A 23,182-nucleotide genomic window follows, 5' to 3' on the forward strand; every position below is an offset into this window, starting at 1 on the left:
GAGTGAAAGGGATCTTAGAGGTCCTTTAGTCCAATCCCCTCATAATACTGATGAGGAAACTGAGGTCCAGAGAAGCTCAATGCCATGCCCAAAGTTACACAAGTGGTCAGGGACTGAGGCAGGATTTGAACCCAGGTACTCTGGCCCCAGAGCCAGTGATTAGAGACCACCCAGTCTGTAGCCCCCCTGCTCCTCAATTTTACAAGTGAGAAAACTGGCCTAGACAGGGGAAGGACTTGATTTACAAGTCAGTGGCCAAGCCATGCTTAGAACCCACTTTTCTTGATTTCTAATTCAAAACTCTTTCTGATACACTAATCTGAATTCTTTCATAGTTAGGGTTAGGGGGGCACAGAAGGGTCTCCATGTCCCCTATAGAATCCACTTGCCAGTTGGAGCAGTTCTTCCAAAACATTCACATTATGTTCCTGTACTACGTTCTTTGAATTTACGCATCTAGCATTCCTCCTCTGGAACGCTGTCATGACTCTGAGTTGAAAGGGACCCCAGAAGCCATAGGGTCCAGCTTTGATCTGAAGCCTGCATCCCTTCTGGAGTCCACCTCCGGAGCATCCATGCAGTCTATGCTTGGAGACCTCAAGTGAGGGAGAGTGCCCTGTTTCCAAAGGTAGCCCATGCTACTTTGGGGGAACTCTGACTCCTAAACAGGAAATAGACTCCCCACAGCAAGCCTAAATCTTCCGGAAAAAACCATTTGCTAACTGGAAGAGGTGACCAAAAAGTAGCATCCTTGGTGTCTGTCCCGAACAGGGCTTTGGGATCAATGGTCTGGCATTTTACATTCAGGCTCATTTACAACTGGTTCAGGAATTTGCAGTTCAGCCTCAGCAACGTTCAGTGGCGAATGATGCTGGCACGGGGCGATTAAGGATTTGAAGGGTATTCTTAGGCAGCCCACTAGAGCGGATGCTTGTGTGTTTTTTTAAGTTGATTTTTCTTTTCCTTCTTTTTTTTCTTAAGTAGCCTGAGGCTAAATGAGAACATAGTGTTGATGGGACGCATTCTGCCAGGCCCCACTCCCCCTCCCCAATCTTAGAGGAGCATTGCTATAGTCTTCTAGTTATCACTATTTTCTGCCCTTCAGAAAGGAAGCTTTGTTTAGCTGGATCCAAGTTATTTCTAGACCTCTTGTTGTGTTTTTGTAATTAAAATTAAAATTTTTGTGATGGAAAATGAAACATTTTGTAATGTAAAAAATTACTATAAAATATAATCAAACCTTTTGATTTCATTTAGGAGAAAGGTAAATGGGGCCCTGGCCTGACAGCAATAGCTCTCCTCCCTCTCCTCCTTCCCCTCTGTCTCTCCCCACCTCCACCCCCTCTCCCTCTCACTTTCCCCCTCTCTCCTTCTCCCCTGCCGTCTACTATTCAGAATCGCCTCCCAGGAAAGGTTCTTTGTCACAGATCCACTTATTCAGTTGATGTATCTGTCTGAAACTACCCTTTAATGTGACAGGAATTGGCTGACGGCTTGGAGGTGATGACTTCAAACAGAGGTATTCAAAGCATCTCTTCTGTTCCCAGGGCCACCAGCCTAGGATAGCCCCCCTTCACCACTACTCTACCCTCCTCTCCACTTCAAGCTGTCTTTCATACCTGCCAAATGAATCCTAATGTGTAGATTTGCCCGGGTCACTGCTTTAAATAATTTAAATAATGATTTAAATAAATCTTGAATAATTCCCAATTGTCCGTTGAATACAGGCCAAGCTTCTTGGCCTAAAATTCAAAGCTATCCTATAAAGCCATCTCCACCTCTTTTTATGTTCTGCTCTTACAGTAAACCCAGTATCCCCTGCCCTCCACTTCTGCCCCATCATGAACTGGAATAGTCATCATTTCCCCAACCTGGCTCATTTTTTTTTTTTGGCCCATCTCTGTACTTGGAATGGACCTGCATTTACCCTCTTCCTCCAATCCCCAATCTCTGTTAAAAAGCTACCCAGTGTTCAAGGCTCAGCTCAAATGCTACCTCCACCATGAAGTCTTCTGTGATTCCCCCCTCACCTCCCACTCTCCCAAATGCTTTCTCCTTTAGCTCGTGTGAGTAGAGTGCCTGGCACAGAGTAGGCCTTTCGTAAATGCTTCCCCCTCCTACATTCTCATCACACCTTGTACCTCTCCCATGCACTTAGGGCCTGTATTGGCACCATGGTTGTTTTCTGCCATATTATCTTCCTTGCTAGACTGAAGTTCTTGAAAGAAAAGACTCTGTCTCACTCATCTTTGCATCCCCCCCCAGCACCCAGTGCAGCCGTGTTAAATGGAATGGAAGCATGGCACTGTGGCTTGGGTTTTGCTGCCTCCTAAGAGTTTCATTCCCAGGATGACAAAGGAGGGACCCAAACCCCGGTGTCTTTTTTTTTTTTTAAAGGAGGGAGAGCTCTTCCTCTCCATCTGAAACAGCCACCTGGCTCAAAGCCTGACCCTCTTGGCCAAGGAAGAGGGCGGCAGCGCAGGTTCAGAAACAGGTATTTCAGCAGATGTGTCCGTACCTGTTCATCACGTCCCAAGACAGGCTCATTGGAAGGGTTCAGCCTAAGTATCAGGAAACAGAACAGGCTGAAGCATCTCAGGGGGCCCTGGGCTGAGATAGGGGCATACTTGTATGCACACAAGATTGGAACTACACAGCCCAAAAGTGGTTTGGATAACACAATGAAGTGTAAAGAACACCAGCCCAGAAAGTCAGGAGACCAAGGTTTAAGTCCTGACTTTGCCATGAGCTAGCACTGTGACCTTGGGTAAGTCATTTCTCTGTAGGCCTTAGTTTCCTCCACCTGTTAAAATGACTAGATGTTCTTGAGTCCCATTCTAATTCTGAGTTTCTAGGAATTGATGTCTTGTGCTTTCAGCAGAGCTATAACTAGCAATTCTGGTGCCTGGGCAAGAGAAATTCTATTGGAAGGGGAGGGTAAGAGTGAGACCTAGAACCCAGGAATCTATGGGACTGAAAACCTGTGATATCCATTAGCTTCTTATTTTAGCTAATTATTATTGCAAACACAGTACTCATCTTAATTGTTCCTCCCTGCTAAAGGAGTAGAATTGCTATCAGCACCCTCTAAATAATTTGGAGACCTGGGTCAAAGCCGCAGTTGTCCTGCCCTCATATTGGCTTAGTATTGCTTTTGGTTCAGAGTACTGGGTAGCAGTATAACTGGCCTTTTTACGGAGGTGAGGCCAGGTACTTGCCACCAGGCTTTGCCAAATGAGCAAACGACCTTGTCTTAACCCATTTCTCCCATTGTCTCATTAACTGTGTTGGAGAGCGAGACCCACTTTGAAACCAGCCTTCGCAACCTAAAAGGCCCTTTGATACTAGAGCCTGAGCCAGTTTGAGCTGTAGGACGGCAGTGGTTGCTGCTTGTGATTGTACGGTATTTTATTAGGTGCCCACTGAGGATTGCACACTTTGTCCAAAAAAGAAATTGAATCCTATCTGCCAATGCATGTCACCTTAAAGAGGAGCCACAGTAGGGGTATTGTACGGTATTTTATTAGGTGCCCACTGAGGATTGCACACTTTGTCCAAAAAAGAAATTGAACCCTGTCTGCCAATGCATGTCACCTTAAAGAGGAGCCACAGTAGGGGTATCTGCAGGTCCTCCAATGCTCTTTTGAGGGCACCCTGTTGGAGAAGATGCCATCATCTCCAAAGTCTATGGAAGGAGAGCCTCTGCTGAGCCCAACAGGGGCAGTGCCTTCCCCTATCTGGGTCCGGGGGACTTAGAGCCTCCTGTGTTTGTGGTCTCTAGGGAAAAGAAAAAGAGATGTGGCTCCCTCAAACAGCCCAGAGTATGAATAAAGGCAGGGCTGGCCCAAGGTCTTATTAAACTGGATGGTAGCATGGACTGACTTGTGTTAAGAGGTGTCCAAGTTGATATACCTGGAAGAAATAGTGCATCTCAAGAGCACCAATCCATATTCACTTAATCTGAGGCCCCAGCATATCGAGGTTTGGGCAGAGAGGGGCAGTGAACAATGGAAAGGACACTGGCTTTGAGGTTAGAGGACCTGGGTTCAAATCTTAGCCTCACTCTTTAATAACTCTGGACAAGACAACCTCTCTGGGCTTCATGTGTCAATGAAGGGGGCTGGAGAGGACCTCAATGGTCCCATCTGGCTCTGGATCCTGGAATCCTACACATGGATGGGGAGCCGTGGGCCTTGTGGGCATCTTTTTAAGCAGGTGCTTCTCACACATCCTCCAGACACTCCTTTTGACTTGGTGTGACGGGGCTTCTTCTTGCCTGCCTGATTTGTTTCTTGCTTCATGTCCAGCCCAGAGAGCTGGGAAATGAAACTCCATGGCAGTGGCTTTGCATGTTTCACACCAGACTTGTTAGGACCTGAGCTCTTGCACTTGTAATTAGATCCCTCCCCGATCCACAGACCTGCAGAGGGGACAGGGTGCCAGGATAATGGACCGTTGGTGTAAGAAGGACCAGAGCAGACTTGGAGCCTAGCAATGCTTTGAAGGCCCGGGCTTGTCTTTGTTATAAATCTCTCTGCAAAGCTAAATTAATGAAATACGGTATGATGTAGTCCTGAGGTATCCAACTCAGACCACAGGCAAAATTACAACCACAGAGTGGCCCAAACCACATTAAAATGTAATTGGGAAATGTTTAACAAAATAAATAAAAATACAGTAAAATGTAATGTTAATTTGTGGTTTTCTAAGTCAATAGGAACCCATTTCTTTTTGAGTTTGAGATCACTGGTGGTGTTGAAAGGGCCCTGGATTTGTGTCTGAAGATCTGTGCTCAAATCTCAACTTAGTTGCCTCATCTGAAAAATGTGGGGATAAGAACACCTGTACTATGTATATCATGAGGTGGTTGTGATGAAAGTGCCTTGTAATCCCGACGGTATTACAGAAATGTCAACGATGATTGTTATTATAAGTAAGATCCCGTGAGAATGTCTTCCCCAGTAAGGTACCACCCTCAGGTTCTGGCAGAACAGTAATCAGGGTGGTAATGAAGCAGCTCACATCTCTTCAGAGTTTTACAGTTTACATCATAATTCACCACAACCCCTCGAGGTAGGGAATGCAAAGATTATTATCCCATTTTACAGATGAGGGGCCCTGAGTCCCATGTCAGAGATAAAGTGACTTGTTCATTTTCCCACATTTTGGGTCAGCAAAAGCGATTGAGCCCAGACTTGAATGCAGCTCCATTGATTCCAACTTAGTGGTCTTTACATGGCGTCCCAGGTCATGAAAATGAATTGAATTTTTATTTATTTATTTGTTTGGGTCCCAGGAGCAGGATTCAGATCCCAGTTCTGCCTTTTAACAACTTCTGGAACCCTGAGCACACCTTCCTAGGCTTCAGTTTTCTCATCTCTAAAATGGATGAGTTGAACTAGAAAGCCTTTGAGGTCCCTTCCAACTATGGACTGTCATCCCTGTGACTGTTACTGGTGGGGAAAACAAGAACCCTTCTGAAGTGAACTTAGCTACAAAAAAAAAGGGGGACTATTTTCTAACCTTGGGACCTCCCACATCCTGTGCCTACTCTGAGACATCCCTGGCTGTGTGCCTGCTGATCCCTGCTCCCTAGGTGTGACTGCATTCCAACCATTAATAAAAGTGTCTGTTTGTACCAGAAAAAAAAGAGCCGTGATTGTATTTGGCCTGACCAAACACGGCACACAGCACCTGCCCTGGGCTACTGCTCCTAGGGGCACCTGTACTCTCACCTTTCCAAAGGAGGTGACAGTGCCATGGGGTTGAAATCATCCTAGACTGAAGAAATAGAAGCATTCTATTAGAACAGTGGCAAAATTGAAGCATTTTAAGCAGACAAAATTTGCAGAATGACTAGTTCTTAGCATTTTTCTTTTTTTTTAGAATTTGATTCTTAGAACTCATTCAATTCTTAAAATGTATTTCTTTTAATTTTACTGTTATTATTTTTATGATTACCTAAGACTGTAAGATGCAGAGAGCCTTGGATATAGAGAGAAGTTTCCTGGAAGTTTGCTGTAGCAATGAAATAAGGTCTTGTCCTTATCCCTTCTGTTTAAGTTTTAAGTATTATTGATACTGGGTGGCTATGTGACACAGTGGATAGAGTGCCAGACCTGGAGTCAGGAAAACCTGAGTTCAAATCTGGCTTCAGACACTTATTAGCTGTGTGACCCTGGGCAAGTCACTTAACCTTATTTGCCTCAGTTTCCTCATCTGTAAAATGAGCTGGAGAAGGAAATGCAAACCACTCGAGTATCTCTGCCAAGAAAACCCCAAATAGGGTCACAAAGAGGCAGACACAACTGAACAACAAACAAATTATTGATACCAGTTTTATTCTATGACATCGTTGTTTCTTTCTTTCTTTTTTTTTTTTGAGGCAATTGGGGTTAAGTGACTTGCCCAGGGTCACATGGCTAGTGAATATCTGAGGCCAGATATGAACACTTAGGTCCTCCTGACTCTGGGACTCCTGCTCCATCCACTGCGCCACTTAGCTGCCTCGACATCATTGTTTCTTAATAAACTCCCAGCCACCAGTGAACTCACCAGTGTTTAAAAAAAGGGGGGGACAAAGTATACAGTATTCTGTACCCATATTCCCCCCCACCTCTGCCATCTACCAAAAAATGCTTCATCCTGTTATCCATTTGGTCTTTGCTTTTTAAGATCATGTTGTTTGAAAATGACTAGGAGATTTCTTAATTTTGACTAGTAAGACCCTTGTGTACTTCTAAAAAATGCTTAGTGAATTCTCACGATGGCAAAAATGCATTTGGCTTCTGGTGTCTTCCTCATTTTGGGAGACTGATGCTTGAGTCAGCCTGGGTGGTGGTCTGTTTCATAAATCCTACATGCCCTCGCCACATTCAACACGCGGACGAGAGAATGAATGATGGAGAAGGCTGCAAACCCCGTAATCCCCCGGCAATCGGGCTCAGCTCACGGCTACAGTGGAAGCAGCTGTGTTGAGAGAGGAACTTCAGTAAATATGCAGCCATTTCAGAAATGTTGTCTTGTCTCAAGTTATATTTTTCACAGTCCAGATTCCTGCTCACATTCATTCTCATTCTCTTTCTCTCTCTCTAGCCACAATCAGCAGACCACAGTGTTTAGGCATCCTGTGACTGGACAGTTTTCTCCGGAAAATATTGAATTCATTCTTCAGGAAGGGTAAGTTCCGGTTTTTTCTGTTCCTCTTCTCCGAGGATGGTCCATCAGCTTGTGGGAAGGAAAAAAACCAAGTATTAAGAGCCCACTGTATACCAGGTGCTATGCAGAGAGCTTCACAAATAGTATCTTATTTGATCCTCACAACAACCTGATGTGTAAGGTGCTGTTATTAGCTCAGAACAGAATCTGGCTGCTTTTCTCTTTCTGGGAAAAATGGTGTAGGCTAGTCGGTTAATAAAGGGTGATAATGGAAATCTTGGTACATTCTGAATGTAGCAATCTAGAGAGAGGCGTGGAGGGTGAGGCCAGGGAAATGTATGTATGTGGGGGGGCAGTATTACGCTAATGACCCCAGAACTTCTTAAAAAATTAAACCTGCCGTCCAGTGAACCACCAACCGTACACACCCTGAGAATACTTGCCAGGATAGTGTTATCTTTATTAATTTAACTTTTTCATAAGTATTTCCAGTGCCTGTCAAGCCTGCTGATCATCCTCCGAGGTCCCTGTTCTTAGCCGTTTAAGAGAGAGGTGGGCAGGAGGGCAGGAGGGTTTAATGGCTGAGGCACTGAACTTGGAGTTGCCCCAGATGCTTAGTGACTTTGTGACCCCAGGTGGGTATGTAACCTTTGTGGACCTGTTGTGTCATTTGTAAAATGAAGAGATGGGACTTGGTGACCGTTAAGGTCCCTTTCAGCTCTTATTCTATGAGCGTATGATAAATTTTTAGTCGTATCTGCTACAGCAAGAGTTTTAAGCCTGGAGGAAGGAAGAATATGAGCATGAAGTGTCTACTGTGTGCTGGCCGCTGTGCTGAGAACTTTACAAATATTATCTTAGGTGAGCCTCACACTGACCCAAGGAGGCAAGGTACTATTATTGTCCCCATTTTACAGTGGAGGACACTGAGGCAGTCTGAGGTTAAGTGACTTGTCTAGCGTCACAGTGCTGGCAAGAGTCCATAGATAATGACATGAACTTGTTGGAGGGGAAAAAAATGACTTCTTTATTTTCATTAGTCTCTGGTTTTCTTTGCAATCCTGTGTGTTTTATTTAGGTTTTTTTTTGTTTAGTTGGGTTTTTTTGGCTAGGCAATGGGGTTAAGTGACTTGCCCAGGGTCACACAGCTAGTAAGCGTTGTGTGTCTGAGGCCAGATTTGAACTCAGATCCTCCTGAATCCAGGGCTGGTGCTCTATCCACTGTGCCACCTAGCTGCCCCATGTGTGTTTTGTTTAGTGTGCTTAAAATTCTGAGAAGGGGTCTGTAATCTTCACCACATTGCCAGAGGGCACTGAAAAAAAAAGTCAAGAGTCCTCGCGTGACAGGCAGGTCTGGCATGGTGGGAAAGAGTGGCGCAGTGGTTGGGGTGGGGGTGGGTTGTAGTCAATGGACTGCCAGTCCTGCTTCTGGCATTTATAAGTCATGTGACCTTGGTCAAGTCACGCACCCTCCACGTACTATAGATAACTTCTTAGTACGTGTCTAAGCATGGATAGTTTTTGATCTCTACTGGGGATCACATTCCCATGCCAAGAGTTTCCTTTGTTGGCAAAAGTCATAGATCCTCTGAGTAGTCACACAGCTCGTAGATTTGGAGCCTGAGGGGACCTTGGAAGTCACCTGATCCAACCCCTTCATTTCACAGATGAGGAGACTGAGCCTTATGAGTGGAGCTAGTTGGCACAGTGGATATGATGCTAAGCCTGGAGCCAGGACTGGATACTTACTAGCTCCATGACCCTGGGTCACTTAACCTCTGTCCTCCTCTGTTTCCTCAACTGTGAAATAGGGACAAAAATAGCACCTACCTCAAAGAGTTGTGAGGATCAGATGAGATATCTGTAAAACCCTTAGCACAGTGGCTGGCACACAGTGGGTGCTTAATAAATGCTTGTTTCCTTCCTTAAATGACTCGCCCAAGGTAGTTATGTGGAAGACATAGGCCTTCTGACATCAAGCTCAGCTCTCAGAATCACTTAAGCTTCCTGGACTTGTCAGCCCTGAAGAGGCAGGCCATCTGTGGGAAAGTGACTGCCCGCTTAGTTGTACCTACAATACTCGTGACTCAGTTCTGGTGGCCAGGACATTACTGTGTTTGCTTTTGGAGCCATTTTCCGAGGGTGTCTGTGATCGTCTGTGTCAGGGCTGGGTAGTGAGGGCCAGCCCTTTGATGGAAAATGCTTCATTCCATTTGCTTTGCATCAGGCCTGGCATGGTCTCCCATTCAGGTGGCTTCTTGTGGAGGAGGTGAGGATGAGACCAAGGGCTCCTGTTAATCCTCTGGACCCTCAGTCTTTGGGCTGAGTCTCTAAAAGTTACCAAGTGACTTTTTTTTTCTTAATGAGAGAAAAGAGGTGAGCACTAAGGTTGCTTGTGTTCCTGGGTGGAGAAAATACAATATGGAAAGTGTGAGGGATGGAAGGCAGACTCCCAGATTCTGTTTTGGAATTACCGTTTGTTCATAACCTCCTGCTGCACGGGTCTTAAGGAGGTCACTTGGTCTTGTTCCTACTTCTTTTTTTTTTCACACATTCATTTAATTATCTAAGTGGAACGGCAGAGGTGGGCAGCAGGAGGACTCAGTTACGAGGCATTTCCTCAACCGCCGACTTCCTAACTGCTGACACTCCCCAGATGGAAGCCGTCCCATCCAATCTCTCCCCACATTACACGTCCAGAATGGTCACCATTCCTATTTCTTAAACAAAGAAACCTATTAAAAATTTTAGAGTTGTCCATGAACAGAAATCCCACATATAAATAAAAGGGCACATAACCAAGGTCGGAATTGCTGCTGGAAGCATGCAGACGCTTCTGTCATATTCCAAACCCCTCCCCTATTCTCTTCTAGCTCCTTTTCCCTGTCGTTCTTGGCATGCCACCTTCCTTCCAACTTCACTGAGAAGTATCCTTCCAACATCTAGAATTGGACGGTGTCAGTGTGGTTCCCTGTCATTGGAGGTCTTCAAACAGAATTTTACCTTCAGTCAATCAATAAACATTATTAGATGTCTGCTATATATCAGGCATTGTGCCAAGTGCTGAGGGATGAAAAAAGAGGCAAAAGAAAATTCCTGCCCTCAGAGAGTTCACAATTCTATGGATATTTCCTTTAATATAGCAGATGATTTCATTAACTAATAGAATTACCCATCATACTGCTTGCAGCCCAATATGACTTCCATATTAACTGTTGTCCAACCATGTCTTCCCCATACTTCCTATACTCTCCTCGTACAGTGGATGTTTTGAACCCAAGTCTAGTGCTTGGGATTTATCTCTATCATTTCCATTTTTGTTAGATTCTATCTATCATTCTAGCCTGCTGGAATCTTTTTGGATCCCAGATCTATCATACAGCATGTTAGCTAACCCTTCCGATTTTATGTCCTCTGCAAATTTAATGTGCCTGCGTGACATCTATGCCTTCATCTCAGTTCTTGATAAAAAGATTCAGCAGAACATGGTGAACTTCTTCCAGTGGAAAACCCCTGGATTTGCAGTAGAGGATCTGGGTCTAAATTCTGACTGAGTGATCTTGAGCAAGTCTCTCTAACTTCCCTGGGCCTCAGTTTCTTTTTCTGTAAATGGAAGGGTTTGAATATATAACCTCTGAAATTCATTCCAGCTCTAAATCTCTATCTAATCCTGTCATTTCTCCTTTCTCTGAATCAGAGCCCAGGACAGATCCCTGTAACATTCTCCTCGACCAGTGATCACTAGTCGTTCAATCTGATTGTTCAACCTTTTCTGAATCCATTAAACTCAACTGTCTCCTAGCCCACATCTCTGCATCCTGTTTTGCCTTTTGGGAGAAGCTTTGTGAAATGCAGTGTTGAAATTCAAGTATTCTGTGTGACAAAGGAATTCTGTGGACCCATGAGTCTAGTAACATTGTTAGAAATAAAATAATAAAGTGAGATGAGTCTGGCATGGTCTACTCTTGGTGAGCCCTGACTGTCTCTTAGTGGACACTTTCCTTTTCTGAGTGTTCATAAACCATCTCTTTAATGATGTGTTCCAGAGTTTACCATGAACAAAGTCAAACTCTCCAAGTCACTCTCTGGTGGTCTTGGGCTTGCCCTTTCCCACCACTTTCTGGTCACCAGATGTGGTGACTTTTATAAACCCTCTATTTTCCTTATCCTTCCCCACCCCTCTTTTTAAAAATAGCATTTCATGCTGAAGAAATAGAAGGATGGTGCTGAAGTGGCATGCTGGTTTATTATGGAATGCATTTCTCTAAACCCACATCAAGCCTGTTTATGTTGTTGGCCTCTAGCACCTCTAATAGGAACAAGTTCCTCAATTTTATTCCTTGATGTGTTTTTTTTTAATCTTAAAAATGAGCTCTCAGCTTTCACGATCACTCTTTAGCTCTTGTTCACGGATTTATTGGCTAATTGAGTCCATGCTCTCTCTCCACTTAAGCCCATTGCAATTCCATGAGCATAAGAAATGTCCCTTTTGAGCTTTCAGCCCTATACTCTGAAGGGGCCATTTAAAAAAAAATTTAGTAAGTGTATCATCATAGTGAAACCTCTCTTGGGGACCTTCCCCAGCTCTTTTGCCTTTTTTTGAGTTGCTGCAGCAGCTGGAATGTCTGTGGGGTTGCAGGTGTGTGTATAGCTGGCCTCCGGTTTTGTGTACGGAAGAAGAATATTTTCTGGTTTGTTTCTCAAACCCTCTGGGGAGAGAGAAGAGAGGCGGCGCTGTGTTAGGTTGGTCCTTTTGGCTGAAAAGTTCAGTTTGATTTAATTCAATAAATGTTTACTAAGTACTGTATGCGAGGGTGATTTGCCAGCTGTGTTCGCTTCAGCAGGTCCTCTTTCTTGTCTCGGCCTCATTTTCCTCACTATATGTGTCCTGCTTTCAAAGATGACAGACATGATTCCTGCTCAGGTAGCTCACAGTCTAAGAAGTGGAGGGAATGTAACATGTATATAGATAAGTATGAAAGAAGGGAGATTTGATGGGGGCAAAGGGGAGGGCTCCAGATAAATCATGTTATGAAAATTTGCAGAGGCAAAGATTACTTTAATCTGGGGAGACAGAAACAGAAATGAAATTTGAAACACCCAGAATATTGGATCTTCAGATAGCCTTCTGGATGATTCCTTTCTGTGATGGGGCTGAGAGCTCAGAGCACATCATCTTGTCAATTTAACATGAATTGTTTTCCCCTGAATCCCTCACCTTCCACTTGCTGACACAGAAGCAGCTCATCTGCCACTTCTTTGCCGATAGTCAGCCTCGAGAACTTTTATTATAGCTGTTAGCCCCGGTGATTTGCCAGCTGTGTTCGCTTCAGCAGGTCCTCTTTCTTGTCTTGGCCTCAGTTTCCTCATCTGTAAAATAAGGGGATTGAGCTACATGGCCTCTAAGGTCTCTTTCAGCTCTAAAGTCTTACAAATCATCCCCTGGGAACTTGGGTTTTCATTTTTGCTACCAAGAAAAAACATGAGATTTAAAGCCAGAAGGTACTTTTGAGGTTGTATAGTTCACCCTCCTTGTTTTACAAAGGAGGAAACTGAGGCCCAAGTTGGAGATCTGACTGGTGTAAGAACTGCAGAGCATGAGAAGGTAAGGAGAGGTTATACTCTCTAGCCAAAGGATTCTTGCCTAGATGAGATCAGAGATCTATCTGAGTCTCCAAAAGCTCAGGGTGGGAAAGGACAGCAGAGTCCATCCCATTCAACCTGCCATGACCAGGACTCCTCCAACATCCCCTGTGAATCTAGCTTTTGCTTGAAGACCTTTAAAAAGAGATATCCCACTGCTGCCAGAGACCGCTCTTAGATAGTTCTGATTTCTCTGACATTAAGCCTATAGCAAGTTACCAAATTAGTGGCAAAGCTGGAACTTGGACCCAAGTCCTTGGAAGATCTTAGAGATAATTCAGTTCATCTTCTTCATTTTACTGGAAAAAAACAAAACAAAACAAAATAGTCCTGAGGATTAGAGAGGGGCAGTGACTTACCCAAGATCACACAGCTTGTCATGAGGCAGAACCAGGGCAAGAACCAAGGACTCCAGACTGTCATGCCCACTACACCTTGGTCCACTGTCGTCATTTCAAAAGAGGGACAGCTTCATATCATCTGAAGGTGTCACTTTCGATATGCATCACCTCTTCTTGACCACTTAGAAGCACTGATCCTACATCTCTCTCCTGAGAAACACTCCTTTTCTTTTTTAAAGTTTTATTAATGCTTTTAAAAAAGTCACCGTCATTTCCCGATAATTTTCCTGTAATGCTACCCTCCTTTGAGGTGACTAATCGGTGCGATGCCTAGGAGCATCGGCCTTGAAGTCAGGAAGACCTGAGCTCAAATGCAGCGTCACACTTCCTAGCTGGGTGACTCCCACGAGTCAATGAACCTCTATCCACTTCAATTTCTTCACTATAGAATGAGGATGTAATAGCACTTACCTCGTAGGGCGGCTGTGAGGATAAAATGAGATATTTGTAAAGTGCTTTGCAAACCTTACAAAGCTATATGAATTCTGTTTGTAACAAAGTACAATCAAGTAACAACCAACCAATACCTTAACCATGCCTGACAGCACGTGCCTCATTCTACGTCCACAAAGAAGAGAAGGAATGTATGTTTCATCTTGAGTCCTAGTACCATTTAGGGGGCCACCATGTTTGAAACCTCAGCATTGTCCTCGACCCCTCATCCTCATTCCAATCTGTCTTCCACAAAGCCACCAAAGTGATTTTCCTAAAACAAAGGTCAGATTGTGCCACTGCCCCCCCCATCCCCCTCAGAAAAGTCCAGTGGCTCCATATTATTTTTGAACTCAAATAAAAATTCTTCTCATTGGCATTTAGAACTCTTCACAACCTGGCCCCTTCCTACCTTCCCCAGTCTTTTTACCTATTACTCTCTTCCATATACTCTGCTATCCATTATATAGGCCTATATTCTATTCCTCACACTTGACACACTGTCTCTTGCTTCCATGACTTTTCACTGTGTGTATCCCATACCTAGAGTGCTTTCCCTTCTCACCTCCTCCTTTAAGGGAATTCCTGATTCCCCTTAAGACTCGGTTCAAGTGTGGTCTTCTACATGAAAGCTTTCCTGATCCCCTTTGCTGATAATACCCTCCATCCCCAAATTACCTTTTATTACATTTCTGTATACAGCCATTATGTACATACTTATATGTGTGTATGTTGGTTAGAATGTAAGCTCTTTGAGGGCAGTCTTTCATTTTTGTCTTTGTAGCTCCAGAGGTAGCTGCCTACCTCTGAATTAAGAAGGCTTGGGTTCAAGTCTTGCCTTTGACATATACAGAATATGTGACTATGGGCAAGTCACTTAAACTGTCTTAGCCTCAGTTTCCTCATTTGCAAAATGATTATCTCCATTTTATAGCACAGTGCTTAGCACATAGTAGCTACCTAATAAGTGATTATTGATTGACTGATTTCACTGATCTGAGTTCTGATGTCTCTTAATGTTCTTTTCCTCTGTGTTGTTGTCATGGTGTGTAATAGAAACATCTTTTTCTTTCACCCTGTTTCTTAACTGTTCCTGACAGAGCAGATTCTTATGATAGATTCCTATCTCATAGGAATTTAGATTTTAGATTTTTAAAGACTAGCTTTGCTAGAGGCTTTTTCAAAGTCTAAATCATTAGCCAGAAAGCATTTGTTAAATACTGACCATGTCCCAAAGCGTTGTATTAGACAGTGAGAGTAAAAAAACAAAAATGAATAATTAATTCCTGCTCTCCAGGAGCTTACATTCTGCTGAGGGGTGGGGTAGGGATGGGATTCGACATTATGCAAAGGAGTGTATTCAAGGAAAATTGAGGGAAGAGAGAGCCTGAATACCTGGAGGCATCATGCAAAGCTTTGCTGGGGAGGGACACACTCTGTGTCACATTAGGGGGCTATAGGCTCTCGCTAAGGGTCCTCAAGACTTTGGCATTATGTTAAGTAGGGGAAGAGAGGAGAACAAAAAACTAGTCAAGGATCGTCTCTATGCCTATATAAAATACACACCCAATAAAGAAGGCCGGGGGAAGATAGGAAGACTTATCAATCTTGGTTCCTACCCTCAAGGAAGGGAACGTGGAGTCTGTTCGGGGAGAAAATACAGTTACACAGAAGGATAATGAAGATGGGGGTACCCGTACTGAGTGCCATGAGTTCTCAGAACTGGGAGACATAGCTCGGATTGGGCACAGGTGATTTCCCCCCCAAAAAGTGGAACTTTAGCTAGGCTTTAGGGGAAGTCTACAGGATTCCGATAAGCAGGGATTAGGGCTCAGGGGACAGAAAGTCACATGAGGGAAGGTAAGAAGGCACATAGTCTGGCTCAAAAAACAGGCTGAGATTCAGTTTGTCTCTAGTGGGGCTCTAAATTGGGAAGCTTGAAGAGGCAGGTTGGGATCACTGACACATACTGAGTTGTCTTTGCCCATTTGTTCTTTTTTTCCCCCCCCTCAAATTGCTCATGGAGGCTAGTGATAAATGATCTCTCTGCCCACAACTCATTCTTGTTGCATTTTTCATGTATTTTTTGATGGTGATTCCTGCTTGTCCCTTCAAAACGGCTTAATTTTATTGCTTAACACATTATATGGAACTGCTAAAAAGCTGAGGTTGGAGTTTGCTGTCAAGCTACAGATCTTTTGCTGGAGAAGAAAAATGGGCTCTTTCCCCTTCGTTCTTCATTGAAGATTTGCTAAGGGAACACACACACACACACACACACACACACACACACACACACACAATGACCCTGGGATGATCTGAATGTCACGGCTGCTGTGCCCACAATGACCCTGGGATGATCTGAATGTCACGGCTGCTGTGCCCTAGATGTCATCCTCCCAAACACATTCTTGGCCCTGGCTCTGGTCCTTTCATCAGAATAACTATGATCATCCCTCCTGAAGCTTATTTCCTTGCTGTTTCTTGACTCTTAAACGTAGAGACAGGGTTGTGTTGTAGATAAAGCGCTGTACTTCAAACTCAATAGACCCAGATTTCAGTCCTGCCTCAGACACTCCCCAGCCATGGACCTTCAGCAAATCACTCTTTAAGCCTCATCCGGAAAATCAAGAGGTTGGACTTGATGACGTTGAGGGGCTCTTTCAGCTCGGAATCTATGATCTTATGGCCCGTGATCTTAGGATCGTCTCCTGATGCTTCTGTGAAAACTCTTGCGCTTCCCTTGGCTTTAAACAGGCCTCTTTTAAAATCCACTAGGTGCTCACCTCCCTGGCCCTTGCAAGGATGAGTTTATGGACACTTTGTCATTTCTTTATCTTTAGAAACAGCATCTTCCTCAACCTCTGGGCAGTCTTACCTGAATTTTCTGAGCCTGTTGTTGGAAGAATGGTTGCCTTCAGGTGGACTCCATTCCTGCCCTGTTACTGTTACTGTTGTTATTACTTTCCCTTTGTGGGGAGTACTGACTTTGGTCAGGCACTGGACAGTTTGTAAAGTACTTTAGAGCAGCTAGGTGGTGCAGTGGATAGAACTCTAGGCCTGGAGTCAGGAAGATTTATCTTCATGAGTTCAAATTTGGCCTCAGACGCTTGCTAGCTGTGTGACCCTGGGTAAGTCACTTAACCCTGTTTGCCTCAGTTTCCTCATCTGTAAAATGAGCTGGAGAAGGAAATGGCAAACCACCCCAGTAAGAAAGCCCTACATGAGGTCACAAAGAGTCTGACATGACTGAAACGACTCAACAACCCCCCCCCCAAAAGGACTTTATGGACATCTTGTTTGAGCCTCATGACTGCCCTGTGAGAGGCAGACAGACTGCCTACCTCTGAATTAAGAAGGCTTGGGTTCAAGCCTTGCTTTTGACATATAGAGTACGTGACCATGGGCAAGTCACTTAACTTCTGTTTGCTTCGGTTTCCTCATTTGGAAAATAGTTATCCCCATTTTACAAATGAACAAACAAAAGAATCCAGATCACACATTTGTTGTGAGGATCGTAGGAGAGCACTTTGCAGCCCTGTGTCAATGTTAGTAGTCATCATCATCATCATCATCATCATTATTAACTGTTGTTGTTATTTATATGAGTAGACAGACAGTCTTCACTGAGAGTTCCCTACACCAGTGAAATTACAGGTCCAGCTTAAAAAAAATAACCTTCAATCCTATGAAGTTGAGGGCTATGATTACTGTCCTCATTTTACAGATAAAAACATGGCATCTCAAAGAATGACTTGCTCATGTTCACCCGGCTACTAAGTATCAGGCATGATTCAAACTCATGTCTTGGTGACTCCAAGTCCAGCATTCTGTGCTTCAGCACACACTGCTTCCCCGAGTCTGCCCCTTCTACCAAGGATGCTCTGCAGTTAGATGGTATAGTAAATACTTTGCCAGGTGTGAAGTCAGGAAGACCTGAGTTTGAATCCTGCCCCAGACATTTATTAGCTGTATGACCAAGGGCAAGTCAGTTAACTTCTGTTTCCTTGGTTTCCTGAGTTGTAAAATGGGGATAGTAATAGCACCTACTTCTCACAGGTGTTGTGAGGATCAAATGAGGTAATACTTAGCACAGTGCCTGGCACATAGTAGGTGCTTAATAAAGCGTTCCCTTCTCTCTCCATCCCACTCCCCAACACACTCGAAATGTGGTGCTAGGAATCTGGAATGAGCACCAACTGTCATTGTTTCTGGGTAATATGTGGAGGGTTTTTTTAAGCTGCCATTGACCACACTGTTGTATTCCTAGATCTCAGTGTGGCTAGAATTCCATTCAAACAAGTGTCTGTTTTAATCAGAGCACTGTCCAAGGTATGAGAAGTACAACGTTTATATAAGACAAAGTCCCTGCCTTCATGGGGCTCCCAGTCTAGCAGAGGAATAAGACGCATACTGAAGTTATAATTATACACCATAATATTTGATGAGTATATTAGCAATGTGCAAAACAAAAATGTTCTGTGTGGTCCAAGGGCAAGGGCATAGTCCTTACCTTCAGGGAAGGTAGAAAAGGTGGCATTTGAGTCAGGCATTAAAGCATGGGTAAGCTTCAACAGGTAAAGGGGGGGTGGGATGGTATTCTAGGTACAGACCAGTGTGTGCAAAGGCACGGACGTGCTAAAATGCAAAGTGCTCCAAGCATGGAGCACCAAATAGACCAGCGTAGAATGGAACAATATGAGATCAAGAAGGAAAGGTGGATTAGCAGCTAGATGAGGAAGAGCTTGAATGTTAGATGAAAAAATGAATACTTGACTTTATAGACAATAGGGAGCCATTTCATATTTTTTGTTACTTTGTTTTCATTTGTTTCTCTGATTTATTAGAGGAGAGTTTAATCATATTTATGCAAAAGAAAGGTTAAGTAACAAGAAAAAGGCGAGATTGGAGGGGAAGAGCGTGGAGGTGGGTAAGGAGCCATTTCAATAAGGTAATAAAGCAATATGTTAGGATGAGGGCAGTAGGAATAGTCGGCAAAACAAAAAGCGTCAAGTCAGCTTGAATTTATTTAGTGTTTACTAAGTGCCCAAAGCTTTTCTGAGTGCTGTGGCTACAGAGAAAGGCAGAAAACAGTCCTTGTTCTCAGGGAACTCAGTCAGTCTCATAAAGGAGCCAACATGCAGTGTGAGACATATTGTGGTGTTAGAATTAGTGAGACTTCCTAATTAATTGACTCTTCCTTCTCCGTCCCCTCTGGTAACCAAAGATAACACCAAGATTTCAGACAGGAAAGGCTGAGAGAATGGTTGCACCCCTTCCAGAAGTAGTAAGGTCAGAAGGAGGAGCAGGTTTTGCAGAAAAGATAAGCAGTTCCTTCTGGGATGTGTTGAGTGTGAGGTGCCCCTGGGGACTTACTGGTGAAGGAGTCCTAACCAGTCTGGGGCTCAGACAAGAGGTCAGACCCAGGAGTCATATGTGTAGAAACAAGGGGAAGGGAAGGATCATTTATTATGGCCCCACTATGTGACAGGTACTGTGCTAAGCACTTTATAAATATTATCTCATTTGATAAATAAGCGGTGAAGTTTTTGGAGCAAATGATGCTGCTCAGGAAGAAACAAGAAAAGGTCTGGGGCAAAACCTAGAGGGAAAGTGTGACCATAAGGGATCAGAAAGAGATTAAGTCAGAGAAGCAGCAGTCAGTGGTAGGAGAATCAGGGGAATGTGGGCATTGGATTTGATGAGTGTGAGGTTCTCTTTGATCTCTGAAAAACCAGCTTCACCACAGGGTTGGATTAGGAAAAGAGAGGATAGGGTAGTGCGAATGTGGAGGCATTATCTGTAGGCAAGTTTTTCAAGAAATTTGGCAAAGAAAGGGACAAGAAGGATGTCAGAACAAACAAATGGAGTAGAGGAGTCAAGGGAAGGCTTTTTTTAGAATTAGATTTGTTAGTCAGATGGGACCAGTCTAGGAGAGAAGGAGGGAATGGAGGTGTTTGGGAAAGAGAGGTTGATGACTGGAACAAAATCTGAGGGGGCTTTGGGATTGAGGGATTAACTTCTCTGAAGGGTAGGAATGCCTATTTTTTCATGACTGGAGGGAAAGAGAGACTGGGGGTTGATGCCAAAAAGTTTTGAGGAGTAGAGAGGAGGTGAGGGTGCTATTATCATAGCTATTTTTAGCAATGTCCTCAGCTAGGTGGCACAGTGGATAGAGTGCTGGGCCTGGGGCCAGGAAGAGCTGGGTTCAAATGCTGTGTGACCCTGTCGCACTAGCTGTGTGACCCTGGACAAGTTACTTAACCTTGTTTGCCTCAATTTCCTCATCTGTAAAATGAGTTGGAGAAGGAAATGGCAAACCACTCCAGTACCTTTGTCAAAAAAACCCCAAATGAGGTCATGAAGAGTTAGATGCAACTAAAATGACTTTCCAACAATTTTTTCTGAGTAAAATAGGGTGTCATCTGCTGTAAACGTGGGTAATAGGGGCTCTTTAGGAGGCCTGAGGAGAAAGGACATAGCAGGAAAAAGCCTCTGTGGGGAATTTCTGTCCTCTGACCAGCCCCCTCATGTTCCTTCATGATCTCAGAAGATTCATGATAGGTGCTTAATTAGTCAGTCAACAGGCAGGTTGCTGTTTGCCAGAGTAGTCTAGAGAGAGCTGTAATCACCCCCAAACTTGTAGACCCCTTCTCCTTCAGCTTTTGCTCTTATCTGAAGGCAAGAAGTCCTACAATTTCCTACAGTCATTTGTTAGCAGACTCCGAGAGTTCTTTGAATAGAAGGAGGGTCATGCCTGATGCTGCCTTCTGAGCCTAGGAACAGACTTGGCTTTTCTTGCATAGGGCGCAGATCTCATTTCACCGAGCTCCGAGGGGAACAATCTATTCTTTGGCTATACTGAAATTTTGTTGTATCAAATAATAGGCTATTGTTATTAGCTTGAGACTTTCACTGTAAATGTATTGGTTGTCCTGGGACATAAGCTGTGATCATCCCCCCTCAGGTTAAACAAACCCAGTTCCTTCAGATTTTCTTTCATCACGGGTCCTGTTTTTCTCATGCTTGGATCCTTTCTGCGGTTCTTCTCTGGCCGCTGGCCTAGTTCTCTGTTACATTCTTGAATTGTGAGCCCTGAACCGGACACAAGACGTGGTGTCAGTGTCCGGTGGGGCTCCTCACCCCTTCGCAATGTGGACTTGGAGAAAGCCAACATTTGCCAGCAAGTCCTCAGAGCAGCAAGCATCTTCTTCCTGCCCTCCTCTTATTCCTCAGCTCCTTCCTTATTCTGGTAAATATCCTATTTTTTTTTCTTAAACTGGAGCATAGGTTGATGCTGCTTCTCTGATCCTTTTACTTCTTCTGGCTTCTTGTGTCTAGATTCCTCTTCCTACGCTGCAGATTTTATCCCAGCAAAAAAAAATCCTGGCCTGGACTTCATACTGCTCTGATTCTGCTCCTTTCTTGGGACTTCTCACTTCTGTTCTCAGCTTCAGTACTTTTGGGAGAACTTCCTGGCTGGATTCTAATCCAGTACCCCCTACCCATCCTTCAGACTAGATCTAGTTATCCAATTCTTGAGGCATCACGCAGTTTGTCCATTTCTTGGAAAAAAAAATGAGGGGGAGGGAGCTATAGGGAGACTTATTAAGGGTATAATAAAGATGGAGATTTAAAATTTGAGATGAAACATCAGTGTGATAGGAAGTCTCAGCGGGAGGTGGGGCAATGGGTCACTACTGGTGTCAGTGCTTGGGTATGTGGCACTTTCATTGATGGGTACCGGAGACATTTCTGCCTTGTTACTGAGCTGCCAGAGAGCTGATCACAAAGACCTCTGCCGTCCTCAGCAAAGAGCCTGGCACAGGGGCATGACTGACAGCAGCCTTTGTACAGTGAGCATTCCCCAGGCTCTGGAGAGAATTTGGTGCTGGGGTGAGACCTGGGAGTTGGCATCACACATTCCTGAAGTTCCATAGCTCCCTTTTCTCACAAAGGCTTTTTGAAAGGATGAATGTTCATCTTGTAGCTTCTTCCACAGGGAGGTAAGCTGGGCGTGCCTGTCCTTCAGTGCTCTGTTAGCTCCATGGATGTGAAGTACCAGGGCCTTCTGTTTGAGATCTGAGCCACCCAATGGATTCCTTACTTGGATATTTAGAAAGAAGCCAAGTTTCCTATCCTTGACTGAAAGTGTCACTGGTGCTACTCAGGACAGTGAGATACAAAAGTTTTAAAGATTTTGGTCTCCTTAGCAGAAAGGGATATATTTGTTGATTTAATAATTTTTTTTCAGTTATAATCCAGTTATTTCTTCAGGCAAGGCAATGGAATGGCAGACGTGTGTGTGTGTGTGTGTGTGTGTGTGTGTGTGTGTGTGTGTGTGTGTGGTGTGTGTGTTTGTGCACACACGCATGCTAGCTATTCTGGACAGGTGCATTGGAGTGACAGGGTCAAGGGGTAGAAGTTGATGGGTTTCTGGTGACCTCTGCTAGAAGCTGCTAAATGTTGTGACTCTCTGGGGTTGGCGCCAGACTTTTGAGCCCCGGAAGCATTGTTGCCTTCTCCAGTGGCCTGTTGGGGGCTGTACGGAATTGCATAGCCAGTTCAGAGTAGAAGCATCCCTTCTTGCTGGTTTCTCAGGCTGTGGGTGACTGAGGCTGATCCAGCCAGTACCAGGCCTCGCGAGACAGTCAGTCTAGGACTGCCTTTGCCTGTTGCATTTGGTTACCATGGCAGCAGGAAAATGGGGGAGAAACTGAGACACCTGGGATGCAGATGCAGAAACTTGAGCCGTTTAGTTTTCCTACCTAGAGGAGGCGGTGACATTAATGAAATGAGCAGGTAGGTAGACGACTGTGGCGCTGCCCAGTCAGCCCAGAACCCGGGTGGGGTATTGGTTTGGTTTTCAGCTCTGTTGTGTTCAGAGAAGAGGCTTGGTTTGGGGGCATGGTCCTACTGGAGGCGGCTGTCTTGATAGATCACTGGGGAAACACGTCAACCACTTCATGGCTGCTAAATCCTCACTCTTGTGTTGGGTGAAAAAGCCCATGGTTTTGTCTGGTTTTGTGTGGAGAGGCATCTTACAAGTGGAATCCTGCTTTCCCCTTGTCCCATTAGCTTACATTTGCTGTGTCCCACTCCCCACAAGGTACCATGGTCTCCATTGGAAGGCGCTCCTTAGGTCAGGGATTCTTAATCTAGGGCCCATGAACTTGGTTTTTTAAAGATATCTTTGTAACTGTATTTCAATATTAATCGGTTTTCTTTGTAGTTCTGTGTATTTTATTGTATTCCTTTATAAGCAGGATCCCAAGAAGGAGTCCATAGGATTCACCAATCTTCATGGACATAAAAAGGCTAGGAACCTCTAACTTAGATGCCACCCAGAAAATGGATGTGCCAGAGGCAGTAGTGGTTGGAGGGTGGGATGGTCATGAAAGAGAACTGAGCTTCCCAAGGCTGAGGTCGGGGAGCCAGATCCGACAGAAGCATGTGTGGCTGGCTGCCTACCAGATGTTGTTTTGCTAAGGGAGGTGATGCTGTTTGGGTTGGCTTTCTCCCCACAGGGATGAGGTGTGTGTATGCAG

The 23,182-nt window shown here is 44.4% G+C and overlaps 1 protein-coding gene and 1 long non-coding RNA gene across 8 annotated transcripts in view; one reads left to right on the forward strand and one right to left on the reverse strand.

The window, feature by feature from the left end:
- Positions 1 to 23,182, forward strand: part of PLEKHA7 (pleckstrin homology domain containing A7) — a 261,079-nt gene that overhangs the window by 147,828 nt on the left and 90,069 nt on the right. For all 7 annotated transcript variants that reach the window (XM_021005362.2, XM_021005363.2, XM_078148643.1 and 4 more), the window contains one exon: positions 7,096 to 7,179. In XM_021005362.2, the coding sequence (XP_020861021.1) occupies positions 7,096 to 7,179 (84 nt within the window). The remainder of the gene's footprint in view (positions 1 to 7,095; positions 7,180 to 23,182) is intronic.
- On the reverse strand, positions 5,907 to 13,451 carry LOC144455383 (uncharacterized). The gene is made up of 2 exons (XR_013484118.1): positions 13,161 to 13,451; positions 5,907 to 7,227 (listed from the first exon to the last, which is right to left on the reverse strand). It is a non-coding gene; the product is annotated as an uncharacterized LOC144455383 (long non-coding RNA).

The sequence above is a fragment of the Phascolarctos cinereus genome, unplaced genomic scaffold, assembly GCF_003287225.1.
Source record: "Phascolarctos cinereus isolate Bilbo 61053 unplaced genomic scaffold, phaCin_HiC Scaffold_9;HRSCAF=440, whole genome shotgun sequence".
NCBI classification, from domain to species: domain Eukaryota; kingdom Metazoa; phylum Chordata; class Mammalia; order Diprotodontia; family Phascolarctidae; genus Phascolarctos; species Phascolarctos cinereus.